Raw genomic sequence first — 22,707 nt, 5'->3', positions numbered from 1 at the left:
CGGGAGTTTATCTTTCCCTTACAATGAAGGGAGAGATATGGTTGGCTAAGGGGATGGTTGATGAGAGATAAAGATATTGATTGTTATTGGACCATTAACGGTAGTCTTTAAAATATAATTAGTCAATTCTAGTTTTAACGGATGTGTGTATCTAATTATATCTTTTAAAATATAGGGATAAGATACAAGTATCTCCTAAACTATGAGCGAAATCGTAGAGACACACCTTAAGATCCTATATATTACCCCAAATCTATTTTTTTGGTAATTTTGTACACCTTTTCTACTTACGTGACATTCAAACATCTCCACGCACCTCATGGAGCCACGTAAGCCAAAAAATGTACAAAATTACCAAAAACTAAATTCGGGGTATTAAGACCTTATGTAGTTAAGGTGTGTCTTTGAGATTTTGATCATAATCTAGGGAGCTACTTATGCCTTATCCCTAAAATATATGATATAAAATATTAAAACGGTATTATATGTTGTTGTTTCAAAGTAGATGTAATGTAAGTATATATGATAGTGACGTATGTCTAGTTAGGTGATTTTTCCTAAAAAAAATAAAATTATTTACTTGTGAGGTCCATGTTTATGCATATAAAATAATTTATTTTGTCATGTCAAATTTATTTTAATAATAAATGTGCTTAAGTGATTTTTGAAGAGAGACATTTTAAGGAAGTTAATCATAAGGTCGTGTGCCTCTATGTTTGTTTTTGCTACTTTATTTTTTCTTTTAAAGGAAATATAAAATTTATACATCGAAATTATAATAAGGGGATGACTAAATATGTAACACCCCGTATCCGAAACGGACCAAAAATGCAGATTTTGAGAAGTTGCAGGTGCAACTTACGGTCACCATCCACGGACCGTAGGTCAGACCACGGCCCGTGCTGGTGGTCCGTGGTTCACCAGTGCAACCCCTCCCCAAACCAGCTCAGAAAATTGGCTAAGTCCCGCCTAACGGACAGACCCACGGTCCGTAGATCAGACCACGGTTCGTGGTCTGTGTCCGTGGATCGAGACTTCCCTTACCCAGCCTCTGACACAAACTACGGTCGACCAGCATGGACCGTCATTCAATCCACGGTCCGTAGGTCTGACCGTAGACGAGGGTCAGCAGCCAGTTAGCTGAAAATTCTGATGGTCAACTTCAGATGATCATAACTCTTAGCACAAAATGAATTATGTGTCCCATGACCTATGTTTAGATAGATAGTTGAATTATCTTTCCAACGCCACCAAGTTTTCTAAATTCCGAGATCCGAGTAAAAAGTTATGCTCATTTTAGTGAAGCCCTGTCGGGCAGACTCGACCTACGGACCCAATCGACGGACCGTCGATTGATTGACGGACCGTAGGTCCATTCCGTCAGTCACTCCGACAACAGTTAATTCAGGGGTCTTTTGGTCTTTTCCTATTTCATTTAACCCCTAAGATACGTCGTTTAGACCCTAAATCATGAGGTTTTAATCAGTTTAAGCCTAGAAACATAACTAGAACTTACCTTAGTCAAAATCATTAGTCAAACTTAGAAAATTAGAAGCAAGAGAGGAGAAAAAGGTCAAGAACCCTAGTTCAAGAACGCAGCGAGGTTTCTTCAGTTCCAGCCCCGAAATCGAAAGATTTCTCCGTGGAATTCGTCACCAGGTATGTGGGATTTCACTAGTGGGTTCCTTTCGCCCATTAGGTCCCTAGAATTCAGTCAGATTCTTGATTCCATGATTATGAACAGACTTAGGGTTTCTAGAATTTGAACAGATCATCATGAATTAGTTATTTAAATGTTCCAAATCAGATTATCATGTTATTGCTCAGTTTATCGCATGAATTTCAGAACCCTAGCTATGTATTTCTTTAGTTCTTGAATTACACATGCTAGGTCATATATTTCAGTATTCAGTTTTACATGCCTCAATTTATGAATGCATCATTATCAGATTAATTGTTGCATTCTCAGTTTGCATATTCAGTTTCGAGCTATCCAGTATTTACAGAAACTCAGTCATAATGTGTTAACCACTTAATCTATTGGGAGTAGCATAATACCGAGTTGGACTAGGGTTTCAGCGTACCCATATAGTCCCAGAACTACGAGCCACGTAGGTGTAAGTCCCCTCCGTGGGCAACATCAGTTTAGTGATCACGCCAGTCATGCCTCTATACCTTTGGTCGGGTATATTGGGTCCTCTCGATGGGGCGTATACATCGGACTCCACATTTAGCTCATGTGGTTTTATGTCGGTTATTAGTAGCTCCCACAGTTCAATCAGACTCTATTGCATTGACCACATGTACAGTTCATTCAGTATTCAGTCAGCATGTTATAAATTGGTCATTGCATTCAGTTAGCTCAGTATTCAGTATCTATATCATGTTCAGATTATTTCATTGTTTTATTGCTTTGTTCAGTTATATGTTCTTTCAGCTTTACTCTATCCTGCCTGCTCAGTACCTTTCAAGTACTGACGCATACGTGCGCTACATCTTCTCGTGATGTAGGTTCATGTTCTCAGTATCCAGATTATGCTTAGATCGGTTCTCGATCTTCAGTTCAGCAGCATCAGTGGTGAGTCCTTATTCTTCGAGGACTAGTGACATGTTTATCTTTATCGCTTTTAGTCTTTAGTTTCAGTTTTGCTAGATCTAGTTGGGGCATGTCCCAACATTCTTAGTCAGTTTAGAGGCTTATTTCAGACATAGTTAGATTCAACTTAGTGTTTTGAGTTTGATATTTCTTTTGTATTAAACTCTTAGATTTGATATATTCAGTTATAGTATATGGGTATTCCCCATCTTTTCAGATTTATTTATGAATTAGCTTCCGCATCAGTTTATTATCTTTAGTATGCTCATGATCATGCCAGTAGGGTTAGCTTGGGATCACTTGTGGTCCTAGGTCCCGTGTCCGCATCTCGGGGGTAGCTCGGGGTGTGACAAACTTGGTATCAGAGCACTAGGTTTAAATGTCCTAGGATGTCTGAAAAGCCGCACTAAGTAGAGTCCTTTTCATGGGTGTGAAGTGCACCACATCTAATGAGAGGGAGGCTATGAAGTGTTTTAGGAAAACTTCACTTTCTTGATATTCTTATCGTGCGTAAGGTATGATCTAATTCTATTCTAACTCGACGTTCTACATTTCAGCGATCATGTCTCCCCGTAGAGCTAACGCCAAGAATGCGAATGCCAGGAACACAAACGCAGCTCCTCCAGTTCCAGATCAGGAAGTCTCAAATGCTGAATTCAGGAATGCCATTTAGATGTTGGCTCAAAGTGTCGCTAACCAGAACAATCAGCGGGTTCAAGCTCCTGTGAATGCGAACGGTGGATCAGCAGCAGCAAGGGTCCGTGACTTTGTTAGGATGAATCCTCCAGAGTTCTTAGGATCGCAGACTGGTGAAGATTCCCTGAATTTCTTGGATGAGATCAAGAAGATCTTTGAGGTGATGCAGGTCACTGGGAATGATCGGGTTGAGTTAGCATCTTACCAACTTAAGGATATAGCTCATATCTGGTATACTCAGTGGAAGGAGAACAGGGGTACAGATGCTGCTCCTATTACTTGGGAATGTTTCAGCGAAACCTTTCTAGACAGGTTTTTCCCCATAGAGTTGAGAGAAGCAAGGGCCCAGGAATTTATGAACTTAAGGCAGGGTAACATGACTGTCCAAGAGTATGGGCTCAAGTTTAACCAACTCTCCAGGTATGCTCCTCACATGGTTGCTGATTCCAGGGCTCAGATGAATAAGTTTCTCTATGGAGTGTCAGACTTAGTGAAAACAGAGTGCAGGAATGCTATGTTGTTGGGAGACATGAACATCTCTAGGCTCATGACTCATGCTCAGCAGGTTGAGGGTGATAAGCTTAGGGAACATGCTAAGGAGACTAAGAAAGCAAGAACAGGTAACTACGAGTATTCCCACCAGAAATCGGGTGGTGGAAACCGCTCGCATTTTCAGCTGATGTCTTCGACTCCAGCCCCTTCATCAGCTAGTGTTCCATCCCCCAGGTTCCGTAATGATCAGAAAGGTAGGGCGTCAGGCTCTAAGTCTCAAAGTAGTGTTTTAGGCACCAAAACCTACCCAAATTGCCCGAAATGTAGTAGGAACCATCTGGGCGAGTGCCTTGCAGGTAAGGAAGGATGCTTTGGGTGTGCCCAGTCTGGTCAAAGATTGAAGGATTGTCCTTCAAGACAAGGTCAATGAGGAAATAATGGTAGAGCTCAGTCTACAACTTCAGCAGCACTAGCAGGTCGCCCGACTCAGCAGGGTAACTCTTCTGGTACTGGTGGCGGACAGCACCAAAACAGGCTTTATGCTCTTTAGGCTCGACAAGATCAGGAAGATTCTCCTGATGTAGTCACTGGTATGTTACGAGTCTTTGATATTGATGTTTATGCATTGTTAGATCCAGGGGCTACTTTGTCTTTTGTAAGTCCTTACATAACAGTCCTATTCAGTGTTAGTCCAGAAACTCTTTTAGAACCCTTCTCAGTCTCTACTCCAGTCGGTGACCTAGTTATAGCAAGACGGGTATACATAAATTTCCCTGTCACAGTCTCTCAAAAAGTCACCTCAGCAGATCTTGTAGAGTTAGAAATGGTAGACTTCGATGTCATTCTAGGCATGGATTGGTTACATTCATGTTATGCCTCAGTCGATTGTAGAACTAGGATTATTCGTTTTTAGTTTCCAGACGAACCAATCCTAGAATGGAAGGGTAGTAGCTTAGCACCTATGGGTCGATTCATTTCTTACCTTAAGGCTAGAAAGATGATCTCTAAGGGTTATCTCTATCATCTAGTTCGGGTTAAGGATTCTAGTTCCGAATCCCTAACTCTTGAGTCAGTTCCTGTAGTCAGTGAGTTTCCAAAAGTGTTCCCCGAAGATCTTCCTGGAGTTCCTCCCGAAAGGGAAATAGACTTTGGAATTGATCTCCTTCCAGATACCCAACCTATCTCTATACCTCATTACAGAATGGCTCCAGCTGAGCTTAAGGAATTGAAAGAGCAGTTGAAAGACCTTCTAGATAAGGGCTTCATCAGACCCAGTATTTTGCCATGGGGTGCACTAGTGTTGTTCGTGAAGAAGAAAGATGGTTCTCTCAGAATGTGTATTGACTATAGGCAGTTGAACAAAGACACAATCAAGAATAAGTATCCCATCCCCAGGATTGATGACTTGTTTGACCAACTTCAAGGTGCTAGTCATTTCTCAAAGATAGACCTCAGATCAGGTTATCATCAGCGTAGAGTCAGAGATAGTGACATTCCGAAGACAGCCTTCAGAACTCGGTATGGTCATTACGAATTTGTAGTTATGTCATTTGGACTAACCAATGCTCCTGCAGCTTTCATGGATTTGATGAACAGAGTGTTCAAGCAGTACTTGGACTTGTTCGTTATCGTCTTTATTGATGATATCCTCATTTACTCTAGGAATGAGAAAGAACATGCAAGTCATTTGAGAGTTGTTCTCCAAACTCTCAAAGATCGCCAGTTATATGCAAAATTTAACAAGTGTGAGTTTTGGTTACAATCAGTTGCCTTCCTTGGGCATGTTGTGTCTAGTGAAGGAATTCAAGAAGATTCCCAGAAGATAGAAGCAGCGAAACACTGGCCCAGACCTACCTCTGCTACAGATATCAGAAGTTTCTTGGGTCTAGCGGGATATTACAGACGGTTTGTGGAAGGATTTTCATCCATAGCCTCTCCATTGACTAAGTTAACTCAGAAAAAGGTTAAGTTCCAATGGTCAGATGATTGTGAGAAAAGCTTTGCAGAACTGAAAACTAGGTTGACTACAACTCCTATCTTGACTCTACCAGAGGGTTCAGATGGTTATGTGATCTATTGTGATGCATCCAGAGTCGGCCTAGGTTGTGTGTTGATGCAGCGAGGTAAGGTTATAGCTTATGCTTCTAGACAACTTAAGGTACATGAGAAGAATTATCCAACTCATGACCTTGAGCTTGCAGCAGTGGTGTTTGCACTTAAGATTTGGAGACACTACTTGTATGGTGTTCATGTAGATGTGTTCACAGACCATAAGAACCTTCAGTTTGTATTCACCCAGAAAGAGTTGAATCTTCGCTAGAGAAGGTGGCTTGAGTTCCTCAAAAATTATGATATGAGTGTGCATTACCATCCGGGTAAGGCGAATGTAGTAGCAGATGCTCTTAGCAGATTATCCATGAGTAGTGTATCACATGTTGAGGAAGAAAGGAGAGAGCTAGCAAAGTATGTTCACAGACTTGCTCGCCTAGGAGTTCGTCTTATGAGCATATCAGATAGTGGTGTAACGGTTCAGAATGGGGCAGAATCTTCTTTGGTAGTAGGGGTTAAGGAAATGCAAGATAGTGATCCAATCTTGCTTGAACTTAAGGGTGCAGTCCACAATCAGAGAGTGGAGGTTTTCTCCCAAGGGGGAGATGGTGTACTTCGCTATCAAGGTAGATTGTGTGTTCCTGATGTGGGTGAAGTGAGACAACATATTCTCGCAGAAGCCCATAATTCCAGATATTCTATTTATCCAGGTGCCACTAAGATGTACCGTGATCTACGGGAAGTCTATTGGTGGAATGGTATGAAAAGAGATATAACAGACTTTGTGGCTAAGTGCCCCAATTGCCAGCAAGTAAAGGTAGAACATCAGAAACCAGGAGGTATGACTCAAGAGATTGACATTCCTACTTGGAAGTGGGAAGTGATCAACATGGACTTCATCACAGGTTTACCTCGTACTCGCAGGCAACATGACTCCATTTGGGTGATTATTGATAGGGTTACTAAGTCTTCTCGCTTTTTGGCGGTCAAGACTACAGATTCGGCGGAGGATTACGCCAATCTTTACATTAATGAGATTGTGAGGTTGCATGGAGTTCCTTTGTCTATCATCTCAGATTGAGGTCCTCAGTTTACATCTCATTTCTGGAAGTCATTTCAGAAAGGTCTTGGTACTCAGGTTAAACTTAGCACAGAATTTCATCCGCAGATGGATGGTCAGGCAGAGCGTACCATTCAGACCTTAGAGGACATGTTGAAAGCTTGTGTGATCGACTTCAAGGGTAGTTGGGATGATCACCTTCCTCTAATAGAGTTCGCCTACAACAATACCTACCATTCCAGCATTCAGATGGCCCCTTATGAGGCATTATATGGGCGTAGATGTAGATCTCCAGTTGGTTGGTTTGAAGTAGGTGAAGCAGCCTTAATAGGACCAGATTCGGTCCTTGATGCTATGGAGAAAGTGCAACTCATTAAAGATAGACTTAAGACTGCTCAGAGTCGCCAGAAGTCTTATGCAGATGTGAGAAGAAGGGAACTAGAGTTCCAAGTTGATGATTGGGTTTTCCTGAAAGTGTCACCCATGAAGGGAGTGATGAGATTTGACAAGAAAGGAAAGCTCAGCCCCAGATATGTAGGCCCTTACTGGATTTTGAAAAGGATTGGTAAATTGGCTTATGAGTTAGAGTTGCCAGCAGATTTAGCAGCAGTGCATCCAGTCTTTCACATTTCTCTTTTGAAGAAGTGTGTGGGTGATCCAGCATCCATAGTGCCATTAAAGAGTGTGGCCGTGAAAGATAGCCTTTCATATAAGGATGTACCAGTTGAGATTCTCGATCGTCAGGTTAGAAGGTTGAGAAATAAAGAAGTCGCTTCAGTCAAGGTTTTGTGGAGGAGTTAGTCCGTAGAGGGAGCTACTTGGGAAGCAGAAGCAGCCATGAAGTCCAAGTATCCTCACCTCTTTCCTTCCGATTCCATTCCAGCTTGAGGTAATATAGTTCCTCTTCAGTTTTTCAGTCATTCATGCAAAAATTCAGTCTTAGAATCATGTTCCTTCAGTTTACTTGCATTTTCAGCGTATTTGCATGTTCTTGGAACTCAGTTCAGTTAGAAATTCAGTTCTCAGTGTTTAGTGGTAGGGATTGCAGCCCTCTCCCTCTATTTCAGCTAGATTAGTCTTCATTCGAGGACGAATGGTCCCAATGACTAAATATGTAACACCCCGTATGCGAAACGGACCAAAAATGCAGATTTTGAGAAGTTGCACGTGCAACTTACGGTCACCATCCACGGACCACAGCCCGTGCTGGTGGTCCATGGTTCATCACTGCAACCCCTCCCCAAACTAGCTCAGAAAATTGGCTAAGTCCCGACTCACGGACAGACCCACGGTCCGTAGATCAGACCACGGTCCGTGGATCGAGACTTCCCTTACCCATCCTCTGACACAAACTACGGTCGACCAGCATGGACCGTCATTCAATCCACGGTCCGTAGGTCTGACCGTAGACGAGGGTCAGCAGCCAGTTAGCTGAAAATTCTGATGGGTCAATTTCAGATGGTCATAACTCTTAGCACAAAATGAATTATGTGTCTCATGACCTATGTTTAGATAGATAATTGAATTATCTTTCGAACGCCACCGAGTTTGCTAAATTTCGAACTCCGAGTAAAAAGTTATGCCCATTTTAGTGAAGCCCTGTCGGGCAGACTCGACCTACGGACCCAATCGACGGACCGTCGATTGATTGACGGACCGTAGGTCCATTCCGTCAGTCACTCCGACAACAGTTAATTCAGGGGTCTTTTGGTCTTTTCCTATTTCATTTAACCCCTAAGATACGTCGTTTAGACCCTAAATCATGAGGTTTTAATCAGTTTAAGCCTAGAAACATAACTAGAACTTACCTTAGTCAAAATCATTAATCAAACTTAGAAAATTAGAAGCAAGAGAGGAGAAAAAGGTCAAGAACCCTAGTTCAAGAACGCAACGAGGTTTCTTCAGTTCCAGCCCCGAAATCGAAAGATTTCTCCGTGGAATTCGTCACCAGGTATGTGGGATTTCACTAGTGGGTTCCTTTCGCCCATTAGGTCCCTAGAATTCAGTCAGATTCTTGATTCCATGATTATGAACAGACTTAGGGTTTCTAGAATTTGAACAGATCATCATGAATTAGTTATTTAAATGTTCCAAATCAGATTATCATGTTATTGCTCAGTTTATCGCATGAATTTCAGAACCCTAGCTATGTATTTCTTTAGTTCTTGAATTACACATGCTAGGTCAGATATTTCAGTATTCAGTTTTACATGCCTCAATTTATGAATGCATCATTATCAGATTAATTGTTGCATTCTCAGTTTGCATATTCAGTTTCGAGCTATCCAGTATTTACAGAAACTCAGTCATAATGTGTTAACCACTTAATCTATTGGGAGTAGCATAATACCGAGTTGGACTAGGGTTTCAGCGTACCCATATAGTCCCAGAACTACGAGCCACGTAGGTGTAAGTCCCCTCCGTGGGCAACATCAGTTTAGTGATCACGCCAGTCATGCCTCTATACCTTTGGCCGGGTATATTGGGTCCTCTCGATGGGGCGTATACATCGGACTCCACATTTAGCTCATGTGGTTTTATGTCGGTTATTAGTAGCTCCCACAGTTCAATCAGACTCTATTGCATTGACCACATGTACAGTTCATTCAGTATTCAGTCAGTATGTTATAAATTGGTATTGCATTTAGTTAGCTCAGTATTCAGTATCTATATCATGTTCAGATTATTTCATTGTTTTATTGCTTTGTTCAGTTATATGTTCTTTCAGCTTTACTCTATCCTGCCTGCTCAGTACCTTTCAAGTACTGACGCATACGTGCGCTACATCTTCTCGTGATGTAGTTCAGGTTCTCAGTATCCAGATCACGCTTAGATCGGTTCTCGATCTTCAGTTCAGCAGCATCAATGGTGAGTCTTTATTCTTCGAGGACTAGTGACATGTTTATCTTTATCGCTTTTAGTCTTTAGTTTCAGTTTTGCTAGATCTAGTTGGGGCATGTCCCAACATTCCTAGTCAGTTTAGAGGCTTATTTCAGACACAGTTAGATTCAGCTTAGTGTTTTGAGTTTGATATTTCTTTTGTATTAAACTCTCAGATTTGATATATTCAGTTATAGTATATGGGTATTCCCCATCTTTTCAGATTTATTTATGAATTAGCTTCCGCATCAGTTTATTATCTTTAGTATGCTCATGATCATGCCAGTAGGGTTAGCTTGGGATCACTTGTGGTCCTAGGTCCCGTGTCCGCGTCTCGGGGGTAGCTCGGGGCGTGACAAAATACAAAAAAGTTTCTTCTTATGAGTTAACTATACACTATAAACATTTATCATTTTACTTTTCATATTTTGTTGTAACTCAAACACAATTTTAAAAGAACGTGATTTTTAATAATTCATATTCATTGTTATGAAGTACACATGCATTGCACGTGCCCAAAGTAGGAAGCTTTAAAATGCAAAATTGGATTCCAATTTGCCCCTACACTAAATTGTAATATTATAAATCATTTAATAAATCATTAAATAATAAAACATGTATCATATTACAAGTGGAAAGACCTTAAATGAAAAGTTACATTATCATCAATCATAATATCATACTTTTACATTTTTTTCACCATTTTTATAAATATTTACTGCCTTAATGACTTAATAAAATCCTCACACCATAAATGTTACAGTAAATTCCACTAGCAATATCTCTAAGAGAAAAGGTCAAATAACCACTTAATACCACATATAATCTAATTCAATTGGTTTGCATTTAAACACAATTAGGAGTTTTTTTTTTCTTTTTCCTTATCTTTTCAGGTAGACAAACGTGTAAATTATTATAAGTAGACAAATATATCTCAAATCTAATATAAAAATTGTGTGAAATGTTCTATAAAAAAAATATTTTATTCTTTTACATCATAGAGAAACATGTATGCATGTTTAATACAAGTAACTATTATAAATAACTATTATAAATAGTATCAAAACTACCTTAAGTTATTGAATTAAAGCCCAAGTATATTGAAAAATGAACCTGTAGCAGGCAGCACTGCCTGCTGTTATGTTGCCCTCCCTTTCATGTTTTGTTAAAAAATCGAGTGCCCTGCACTATCTGAATTGTATATTGCCCTGCCTGAATTGCATAAAAGCCTAAATATATTGCTCTGCATGAATTGAAATTTAAGCCTAAGTATATTGTAAAAATAATGAACCTGTTGCACTGCTTGTTTTGTGTTAGGTTGCACTCCTTGTTTGGCTTTGCTTCCTGTTAGGTTGCGTAAGTTAGGTTGTTGTTATGTTGCACTGCACTGCCTGAATTGAATTAAAGCCTAAGCATATTGCCTTGCCGGAATTGAATTAAAGCCTAAGTATATTGCCCTGCCTTAATTGAATTAAAGCCTAAAAAGTCTGTTTTATGTTAGGTTGCACCTCCCGTTATGCACTTTCCTGTTAGGTTGCACTTCTTGTTAGGTTGCAATTCTATTAAAGTCACAGTATCCGTAATTCAGTGCCAAAAGAGAAAGAAACAAACTTTATAATTGAACATTTCGAAAAAAGAAGACATCGAATTCTAAGAGTAGAAAAAATATTGTACATTTGAGAAATACTTTTGTGTTACTGTAACTCTTTGTTTTGGTTAAAATATTCTTTGGAATTCGTTTTTGTTCGTTTGAAATCACTCACCTTCGATTGAAATTCTTCATGTTTGATTGAAATTCGAAGATCTAAAAATAAATAGTACTTTTTAGCTATTTTTACTTGTCTATTGTTCTAGAAATACTTTTCTACTTTTTCTGGTTGCTTTTGGTAAATAATAAAATTTTATAATAATGTGCTCAAATAGGTCAAAGAAAAGGAGTTGACAAGTTATTTGAATAAAGAACAAACTTATTGCCGCAATTCGAGTTCTAGTTTAAATAAATAGGATAGTAGCAAGTCCATGATAAATTTTGGTCAGATTGTATTCCATCATACATACTTGTATTAATATCATCTATCTTCGCGATTGTTGAATACTTTATTTTCCGCGCGATTGTTGAATACTTTATTTTCCGTGCCCATTGGTAAAGGCTGACTCTAACCACCCGCGACATCTCCTCTTCCTCGGCTTATTTGATCACCTTGAGATAGCAGAATTGTTATTTTTTTCATCCAAGTACAATGTTGTGACAACGAGGTGTATCCAATCCCAAAATTAAGGGGTTCCGAATGTTGGGGTTTATTTGTCCTGATTTCTTACCATAAATAGGTTTTCCTTTTAGGAAAAAGTTTTAATAGTTTGACTATTTTTTTTTCTTGTAGGAAAGGTTTTAGGACTCTATAAATATATGTTTGTTCCTTCTAACTTAATCAACATTCACAATGTAGTCCTAGGGTTTTGAGAGTTTCGGTTATGGGGAAGAATTTGTGAACCTACTTGTATTCCGAGTGAATTGGTTGAAGTTATTTCTCTCTATATTTTGTACTCTCATATAAATATATAGTGGATTGCTCATCTCCTTTGTGGATGTAGGTCGATTGACCGAACCACGTTAAATCTGTGTCTTTTGATATATTTCTCGTTTGTCTTCTTACTCATGGTCTTTCGGGGTTTGCTTTGTTAGCTTCCTCATTATACATGCTTATTTTCGGTCCTAACACCGAATTCAAAGTTCAAAAGCTAATTGGTTACTCATAAGTCATTGGCATGCTTTTTTTTTCCAATCTTATTATTAATTGTTGGGAAACCAATATTAATATCTCAAAAATACAATATTTATTCTTGAGAACGTTCAACTCATGCAGTAATCTGATATTTTCAAATATAATATTGTCTACCTACTAGGAGATAATATTGGATATGAAGATCCAAGCTATGAGCATATTGTGGAGTTGTGAATCTAGTTACGTGAACACTGCTTTTGAAGCTATGAAAGAATGATAGCTCCTTTGATATATTCTCCGGGAGTTTATCTTTCCCTTACAATGAAGGGAGAGATATGGTTGGCTAAGGGGATGGTTGATGAGAGATAAAGATATTGATTGTTATTGGACCATTAACGGTAGTCTTTAAAATATAATTAATCAATTCTTGTTTTAACGGATGTGTGTATCTAATTATATCTTTTAAAATATAGGGATAAGATACAAGTATCTCCTAAACTATGACCGAAATCGTAGAGACACACCTTAAGATCCTATATATTACCCCAAATCTATTTTTTTGGTAATTTTGTACACCTTTTATACTTACGTGACATTCAAACATCTCCACGCATCTCATGGAGCCACGTAAGCCAAAAAGTGTACAAAATTACCAAAAAATGAGTTCGGGGTATTAGGACCTTATTTAGTTAAGGTGTGTCTTTGAGATTTCGATCATAGTCTAGGGGGGCTACTTATGCCTTATCCCTAAAATATATGATATAAAGTATTAAAATGGTATTATATGTTATTTTTTGAAAGTAGAGGTAATGTAAGTATATATAGTAGTGACGTATGTCTAGTTCGGTGGTTTTTCCTACAAAAAATTGTTTACTTGTGAGGTCCATGTTTATGCATATAAAATAATTTATTTTTGTCATGTCAAATTTATTTTAATAATAAATGTGCTTAAGTGATTTTTGAAGATAAAAATTAGTTGAGTGATTTTATTGATACAAAATAAAGTTCAATGACTTTGCTAAAAAAAAATTCATAGTTGAATGACTTTTTAAGATATTAACTCATAGTTCGGTGGTTTTTCCTACAAAAAATTGTTTACTTGTGAGGTCCATGTTTATGCATATAAAATAATTTATTTTTGTCATGTCAAATTTATTTTAATAATAAATGTGCTTAAGTGATTTTTGAAGATAAAAATTAGTTGAGTGATTTTATTGATACAAAATAAAATTCAATGACTTTGCTAAAAAAAAATTCATAGTTGAATGACTTTATAAGATATAACTCATAGTTTTGGGCACCCTTTTGCTTAATTTTAGTGGGTCTCTTGAGTTAACCTTGTAATTTGCATTGATTTCTAAGCTACTAAATGAAATACTTGATAGTCATCCATCTTCTTATATTATCCTCATGTTTTATACCTCTTATGTGTATTTATTCTAAGCATTTTATGTGATAAATAGATGTTTCAAGCTGGTACTTTACTTATTTCATAATAGCATTTAATTGTCATTACAGGTTGAATGGTAGATAGCAAAATGATTGGGTTGATATTATAAATTATATGTGACCTATGAAGCTCATTATGGTTGTAAAGGTGGTTGTCAGTTGAATGATGGTTGTATTTAGACCTCCAAAATTAATCGTTTCACCTTCTGATTGCTGAGTGTCTGGTGATTTGTCCGACCAGTTCTATAAGTGATGGGTGCATATTCTGGTAATTGTGAAATATGAGCTGGTGATGTCCACTTAGTGGCTGATGGTGGAAGTGGCTCAACCACTCGAGCAAGGCTCACTTGTGGTAAATCTTGGCAGATATATTGTTACGAGACGGAAAAGATCAATTCTTCTTTGTTTTGGGTTTATTTTTTCTTTGGTGTTTTATTGCAGCTAATAGTGCCGCTTATTCAATTTTGACAAATTGAAGTAAGGATTGCAGCTAAGAGAAGAATGTGTTTAGCAACATGAACTATTGAAAATAGAGCAATTATGTCCTTTGTTTGCTTTTTGGCACAAAAATGTCTTTTCTCTTGGCCATATGGATTTATAAATTAGAGCAAACGTATGCTTGTTTGATTTACCTATTTCGTTAAATTGACATGATTTTGTGCGGCTTCAATTGTTCATAACATGAGTTTGTGCTATATCCATAATAAATAAAACCTATCTTGTTAAATTGCTCACAAATCTCACCCAATGGTATGATTTTGTTCTTGTTCAATGGTCACAAGATCCTGCTAGATTGACATAATTGCGTTATATACATTCTACCTATCTTGTAAAATTATTCACAAATCTCATCGGAATGACGCAATATTTCTGTGTTGTTAGACAAGGTGTTCTTTGAATGTGCAATATATATCAAACCACTCCAGATGACCTCAAATTTGAAACAAAACCTCACACACACCAACATAAAACGATCCTCAATCACCAATTTACTTTATACACTGGTTGGTCAGTTTTACATATAAAAAATAATTCCGCATGAATAATGTTGTGTTTGCTGCAGTACTATGCTTATACTTGCATGGATTCTGGATAAAACTATTTCAACATAATTACGTCTAAAAGTAGGTAATCCCCACATAGGTTTCCATGTATTATTAGACGGCAGTGCATTTCTCTAGCCTAAACTATTCCATAACAATTAATACAATTATAAAGGGACATCATGGACATAACAAACAAAAACAATCCACTTGAAATGAAATTCACTTGCAACTGCTGAGAAATTAGTCAACAACATCAAGGGAATTGCTACAAAAACTTCCCCTTTTTGAGAATTTCAGTTTTGACTTAATACGTAGACTACGTATATATGTAAGGAAATATTCAGATTAATGGAGGCATACAAGTTAAATCAAAAGCTATACAGATTCTAAGCAATGGAGCATGGTGAAGCTTAGTTGCATAGGGTTTTTCCCGGATTATGGGGTTTCAGGCCACCATCTACTTATAGTATAGGTATAGGTTTAAAAGGGACGAGAAAAGCTGTACAAGTTTCCGGGGTATTATCTGGTCCTAATATTTCTAGCACACCTACTGATATGCTGACACAGATATATTATATATACATGCATTTCTACACTATGAAGATGAAAAGTGACTAGTCCTGGTTCTTGCCACTTGTACCTTGTGAGGGTTCTGCCATTTTAGCAATGGAAAATGATAGCTTTCTTGAAATGATATTAGTTGGTCATAACATCCTTCATTTTGCTACCATCATTGTTTATTGCTTCACTGCTCACTGCTTCCAAAAGTTGAAGTAGGCATCTGCTGAGGAGACCAGGAGCAAATTCCTTCACTGCTGACCACATCGGCAAAAGGAGAATATGGTCTAGTCACTTTTGTTTTAACCAATGCCTGAACATCAGGGGAAAACAATTACACAAACATATATACATGAATAGACAAATAGTAGCAGCAATAATCACATAATTGTTGTGCATCTTCCAAGTATTCAGTAGCTTTTGCTACTCTGGAGTTACCATAGTCCTTGATCACAAAGTACTCATACTTTCTTACACAAATCATAAGCATATACCTTTGACTGACTTGGTCCATAAACGCTCCTTGCTTGCTCAATAGAAGAATAAACTTCGAACGCTTGATTCGAATCACGATGACACTTTATAACACGAACTTGGTCCTTTGCCTCAAGAGTTCGACTTTGAAGATACATTATAAGCCGTGAAGGGGGACCATTTGGAAGATCTTTCTTTCCATGAGTTAATTCCATCGTCACCAGGTCTTCCAAGAGGACATCCCATAAAACTGCACATGGATCTCTAGCCGGATTGAACTTCTTTTGTGCAATAAGATTGGAAGGTTGCTGGCAACAAATAGTAGAAAATATTTTCAGTGAGGGGACAAGTGCATGAAATAGTGCATAACTGGGATGGCAAAAGAGTTCTAATCCCCTTTCAATTATTCAAGTGAACTGACTATTCACTTACTTGCAACAGGATGACCCTCCGGTGAGTAACAAGAATTATTCTTCCTTTAGGCAGCATGAAATGATCTTCATAGGCATCAGTCAAGGCAAACTTTGCACGTACTCTGAAAAGGTCAACCTGGCCAAAAAATGATCCAGATTCTGCAAGTTGCAAGATTGCCTTCACAGAAGGAAGCGAATAACTATTAGTTTATACTTGACTGTAAATCTCAACCCAAAAATACGACCATTAAAGTAACAAGCAAACATGAGGAACAAGGAAACATGTACAAGAAGCGCTTGAAAGACTTCATTCTTGTAATCCACAAAGAAGAAAGTTGATCTGGTAGCAACAGTTCTATCCGCATTTTACATATATCAATCGAGTAGCACCGTTGTCTCAGTTTCGCCTTTTGCATTAACACACTTTTTGTTGGTACTGTTGAGAATTAGGAAATTATTTATTGGCTAAAGCCTATTCCTTGTAAATATAGAAATTAGGATTACTTGTAAACATTATTATATAAACCCCAAAATGCTTGAGGGAATAAGCAAGCAATTCATTTTCAAATCTATTCTTTCTCATTATTATATAAACCCCAAAATGCTTGAGGGAAATAAGCAAGCAATTCATTCTCAAATCTATTCTTTCTTTGCAGGTACACCCACAATTTGTGCAAGCTACTTAGCTCATCACTATACCCATTTATTTTTCCTTTTAATTGGAAGATAATTTGGTTCAGACCCAACAATCAATTTGACGTTTTCTTATAACACCAATGCTGGCATATAGGGGTTGGCTACGGGCGGCACCCTATAACTATAACATATGCGTGTGTAGATACTTGATAACACAGAGGAAGTTGGAATAAAGATGGCAAACCTATATGGCATAACTTAGTTCATCTTAATAAACATAAGAACATGGTGCTGTTAAAGGTGAAGTGATGAAAAGCACTAAATTCTGCTCGGGCTTAAAGCAAAAACCAGAACTGACATTTCGGTAACATTTTAGGCCGCAAAATATGTATTTTCCCCAAAAATAAACAACAATATGGACAGAAGAAATGGGAGTTTTTTGAACCCTTAATCATGTACATTTTTTTTTACTTTTTAAATTTGCATCTTAATCACTTATTTTTTATGAATTACCCCTTCAACTATTCACTTCTTTGCAAATTTATTCTGGAGTTCATTTTATGAGGCGTAGTAGGAATTACATAATTAAAATAAGATTGAGTTGGAACGGAGGAAGAAGGGTCGGATATTATCTAGGAAAACTCACGATAATTGGGTCTATGGATACTCATGGTATTTAAGAAAGCAATAACCCAACAAATCTGTTAGAATAGGAATAGGAACAAGAATAATATATACTTCGAATAGGAATGTGAATAGAAATAGTTATAGAATCCTACTTATAAAAGGATTATATTGTAGTGCCCTAGTTGGAAAAGGAGCCTAAAGTAGTGTCTATAAATAGAGTCTCAATGTAATAATGTAGATACACAATTCAATAATATTATTGTCCCATATTTCTCACAATTGTACAAAAGAATCACTGGCTAGTGGCTATACACACGGGGATTTTACAAATGAAATTTGAGATCTCTCCAGAAACCATAAACTAGAAGACTTGCACGGGAATGGTCACTATTCACAACAACAACATACCCAGTGCAGTCCCACAATTGGGTTCTACAGAAAGTAGGATATATGCAGGCAGACCTTTGAGGGGGTAGAGAGGCCGTTTCAAATAGACCCTCGGCTCAAAAAAGAGTAATCAAAGCAGGATAGGAAGGAAAATAACGACAACAAAATAGCGAGATAGACAACACAAATGACGCGATAGTAGAAGTAAGAATTGAAAAATAAGATATGACACAAATACTAAATAATACAACTAAGGAAGGAAAAAGGGAGACTAGCCCCTTTCCTTAATAATGAATATATCACTTTGTCACCTAGATCTAATAGTTTATACAACTTAAAAAAAATTCATCAAATTGAACTTGCTTCAAGTTTAAATTTCCATGTAATGTTTCCTCAATCAAACTAATTTTTCAACTGCTAATAAATATTTTCCACTACTACAAATATATACACAAGTGAGTTAACATCTTAAACTGTCTTCAATCAAATGGTATCACATAAAATGAATAGAGGCAATATAAAGTTCTCGTGAAAATCAGCTCTGTGGTTCTTCAAGTAGATTACTGGAATTTACATGTATATATTAACACTTCATCAGAGTAACTGAAGAATTACCAGAAACTAACAGCTCAGATAATAAATCAGTTGATCAGATGCAACCACCCATTGAAAAATATTTACTGCTTGCACCCTACTATTAACACAATTATGCACCTCTGGTTTGACTAGAAATAAGGCTTAAAGAGATGGAAACAAAATGTGTCCACATAACTTGAAAATATTTTGATAACTATACTGCTACTGCATTTCTGGTCTGCACTAGAAATAAGACTTAAAGAGATGAAATAAAATATGTATAGAACTTGGAAAGCATTTTGATAACTTTAAAGTTACTAGTGTGGTTCCCACCGAACATCTAGAGATTCTTTTATTACTTGTTCCCTATTGAGAAATGATGCTGACTTTAGGACTTTTATTTGACTCTTATACTATGGCTTTAGGAAAATCTCAGCAACATGCCTTAGATGGTTGCTTACCTTCTTCTGTAGCAAAATTAGTACAACACGAAGCTTCAGATTGCTCTATATTTAGCTAGTTAGAGAGATATTATCTCGACTAACAATAAGATTCATGCTCAATGCTCTCTCATGAATCTTATTGTGCACATCCAAAATGCCATACTTTCTCTGCTCTACAATGTTTTGACAATAGGAAGGACCTATCATCTACCATTATTTCCAAGTACAGGGAGCTTATAATTCCCACTAACTTGGTTAAGATTCACATCACTGGTACTATTCCTATTTCAATGACTCAAATATTTGGTACTTCCCCATTCGATCTTATGATCAATTATATTGGTCTGCCTTATGATCAATACCATAGGAAGGACCTTGCCTTACACTTGCAGTTCTTGTTTGTGTTACATATAGCCTCTGGTTTTTATTGCGTTTCACTTCTCTCATTGTTTTAGTGATGTTGCTGTCCCCTTGTTGATTATAACTATCTTTCTTATTGGATGTGATGTTTTACACAATGTTTTCCTCGCCTGTTACTTGGTTTTGATGTACTTGAGCTGAGGGCCTCTCGGAAACAGCCTCTCTACCTCTACGAGGTAGTGGCAGGGTCTGCGTACACTCCACCCTCCCCAGACCCCACCTAGTGGGATTTCACTGGGTATGTTGTTGTTGTTGTTGTTGTCAAATAGTAGGAAAGAAAGGAAGCAAGGATCCATAATAGCTGGTCCAAATTAATGTATAGCATATTGCTATATTTCCTCATCAAATCTCATGTTCAAGCATATTCGAATGTCACAAAGTAGGAAAGAAGAGAAAAACAAGAGACACAACAGCAAAGTAACAACCAAGTTCTCTACCTGTCCTTGTGATTTATACTCATCATAGGGTCGAACAAGATTATCACCACCTATCACTCGAGGCAGCCTCCTTCGAAGGAGCTGATCTTCAGAAGCAATAGCAGATGCTATTTTCATTCTCATCGCATTGGCACCTTCAGTTGTTTTTGACAAAAGATCCAAAACACCACTAACAGGCTGAGCAGCAGCACCAAGTAACCCTTTTCCCACACCCTGTACGAAACCCTCAACTCCTGAAGCTTTAGCACCTTCCAAAGGTTTTGTTAAAATTCCGGTGACACCTCGGAAGAGACCCTTTGCAAATGCTCCTCCACCTTCTCTAATAACATCACCAAAGTCCTCCACACCTTTGCTTTCCTGAAACAAAAGAATGGATCAGTGAGAATGAATACCAAATAGAATTTAAACTTCCGCAACATATAAGTAAATATAGTGTAGTAACATAACAATAAGGACGAAACTGACATTATCTGGAAATGCTATAATGTCAACAACAACAACAACATACCCAGTAAAATCCAATAAGTGGGGTCTGGGGAGGGTAGAGTGTACGCAAACCTTACTACTACCTCGTGGAGGTAGAGAGGCAATTTCCAGAGGACCCTCGGCTCGAGTACAACAAATCAAAGAATGGGAAGGAAAACGATAATGAAGAAAACATAGCAACTAATACGAAAACAGTAACAACAAAAAAATACTGCAGTAACCGAAATACCATAAACAACAGATGGTGATAGAAATCAATAGCAAGACACTACAAGAAGAAATCTAATACTACGACAAACACCACCTAGCCTAAACTCACTGGGAAGCAAGACAACACTCCACTACATTACTAACCTTCTACCCTAATCCGTGACCTCCACTCTCCTATCTAAGGTCATATCGTCGGTAAGTAGAAGCTGCACCATGTCTTGTCTAATTACCTCACCCCATTACTTTTTCAGCCTACCTTTACCTCTCCTCATACCCACTTACCCAACATCTCGCACTTCCTCACTGGAGCATCTGCGCATCTTCTTTTCACATGCCCAAATCATGTCATAAAGAGGAAACTATTTACATTACAAAAAAGGTAAAAACGAAGATTTTTTTTTATTGAGAAAGGTAACATATTTGTATATATAAAAATTAGCTACACAGATTGTGTAGTCTCCCATAATTACAAGGCAGAGTGCATCCTTGGAAGCATTTTAATGGACCCTACATGTCATGGGTAAAATCAAAGATTTAAATTTTCAAAATTTCAGCAATTTTACTCGGATTGTAAATCAATGATCCAATCTCATTAATTCCTCTACAGTAACTGGAGTGAGGAAAATTTTATAAAAAGAGCCCTGCTAAATAACATGTTAAGTTGTCATGCACCATCTCATTGATCATAGTTCAATTGCAGCACTCTCTTATTCCTACACCTCCCTATCTTTTCAACAATATTTCCAAGAGCTAGAACGTCTTTTGGTACTATATTGCCATTCGAGTATTTAAAGTTCCATTCATCTTTTGCAAAATGCACAAAGAAAAGACAGACAAGAAAATAGAAATGAATTGAGAGAAAAGTTAGACATTGATGAACCTGTTTCTGTCGACTTTGAATAAATTTCTTATCCATCGACAATGCAGCAACACCTTTACTCATGTGTCCAAGTGCGCTACTGGCATTGCCTAATATATCAAGGCCAGAAAGTAGTTGGAGAGGCTGGCTAAGAAGATCCTTCTTGATGTTCGCAATAGCACTACCAATCATAACACTATGCCTCGTGCATATATTTTCCACAAATCTTTGGTTTATCCGCACCTGATATGATATAAGAAAATCACACAAAACAAATTCAAATTAAACAGCTATGATTACAAAGGGGTTGCCAAAAAATGACTTGACCACTAAGTTGGAAAAAACAATCTTACATAATGGTCCTAGTATTGAATAAAAAGAAATGATAACCATGCCAGCTGAACATTGAAGTGGTTGGTGAACAAGAATAAATTGTTAATAAGTGATTCATTTGCACAAAGTAAATAAATGAGCACAAAACTTTTCTTAATGATACAATGCACATATAAAAGGGTGTAGATTTTTCTAATAAAGAATTATCGACGGTCCTAGGACTTGAGAGATGTCTATCTCTTTTAGTAGTTCATTTTTTAAATAAGTTATCTATTTTTACAAGTAGTTTTTAAGCTAGCTCAATAAGAACATTCGGATTCCTGATCGTAGAATCCGGGACTCCAAACTGAACCCCAGTAATCAAAAAATTCAAATCTTTAAGTTGAAGCACCAGAAAATGCTTACAGTCATATTTTCAGTGTTTCCAAGTGCAGTCATCAGACTAGCCCAAAACCCAAGAACACCCACTGGCCGTTGTGTTGGGGACATGATCATAGAAACCTTCAAGCGTACTTCGGATATGTTGAGAACACTGTCAATAAGAAAAGGTCTTCTATAATAAAAGCTTAGGACACCTCAGAAACTAAATAGTAGCATAGTGAACTGAACCTTTACCCAATTTGTATTATGGGATCAACAGACACTGAAGTAGTTTCTGTATCGTACAATCGAGTAAGATTGGTTTGTTGAATCATCCCATGAAGTCGCCAAATTATTGGTTCATGAATTTTAATTAGAAAGGCAGAATTTTCAGGTCCCTGAAAGAAATGTGCCCCATGATATTAGCAATACTAAGAACAGCAAAAATGAATACATGGGAACATACTTTCAGAAAAGAGCAATGGATTCATCTACTA

General features: G+C 37.6%; 1 protein-coding gene and 1 long non-coding RNA gene across 2 annotated transcripts in view; both read right to left on the bottom strand.

Moving 5' to 3' along the window:
• LOC125825387 (uncharacterized) overlaps positions 1–14,174 on the bottom strand; it is a 29,168-nt gene extending 14,994 nt beyond the window's left edge. The window contains exon 1 of the long non-coding RNA XR_007442852.1: positions 14,128–14,174. This is a non-coding gene — a long non-coding RNA (uncharacterized LOC125825387). The remainder of the gene's footprint in view (positions 1–14,127) is intronic.
• A 1,003-nt stretch (positions 14,175–15,177) lies between these two features.
• Positions 15,178–22,707, bottom strand: part of LOC125824878 (uncharacterized) — a 76,650-nt gene continuing 69,120 nt past the window's right edge. The window contains exons 57-63 of the mRNA XM_049504225.1: positions 22,466–22,608; positions 22,256–22,382; positions 21,539–21,760; positions 19,963–20,319; positions 16,456–16,614; positions 16,044–16,331; positions 15,178–15,862 (exon numbers count right to left, since the gene is read on the bottom strand). Coding sequence (XP_049360182.1) covers positions 15,737–15,862; positions 16,044–16,331; positions 16,456–16,614; positions 19,963–20,319; positions 21,539–21,760; positions 22,256–22,382; positions 22,466–22,608 — 1,422 coding nt within the window. The 3' untranslated portion in view covers positions 15,178–15,736. The remainder of the gene's footprint in view (positions 15,863–16,043; positions 16,332–16,455; positions 16,615–19,962; positions 20,320–21,538; positions 21,761–22,255; positions 22,383–22,465; positions 22,609–22,707) is intronic.

Source organism: Solanum verrucosum, unplaced genomic scaffold (genome assembly GCF_900185275.1).
Source record: "Solanum verrucosum unplaced genomic scaffold, falcon-dt-bn FXZP01000125.1, whole genome shotgun sequence".
In the NCBI taxonomy this organism is placed as follows: domain Eukaryota; kingdom Viridiplantae; phylum Streptophyta; class Magnoliopsida; order Solanales; family Solanaceae; genus Solanum; species Solanum verrucosum.
The sequence above is the reverse complement of the archived record's forward strand: the minus strand, read 5'-3'. Positions and strand labels throughout refer to the sequence as shown.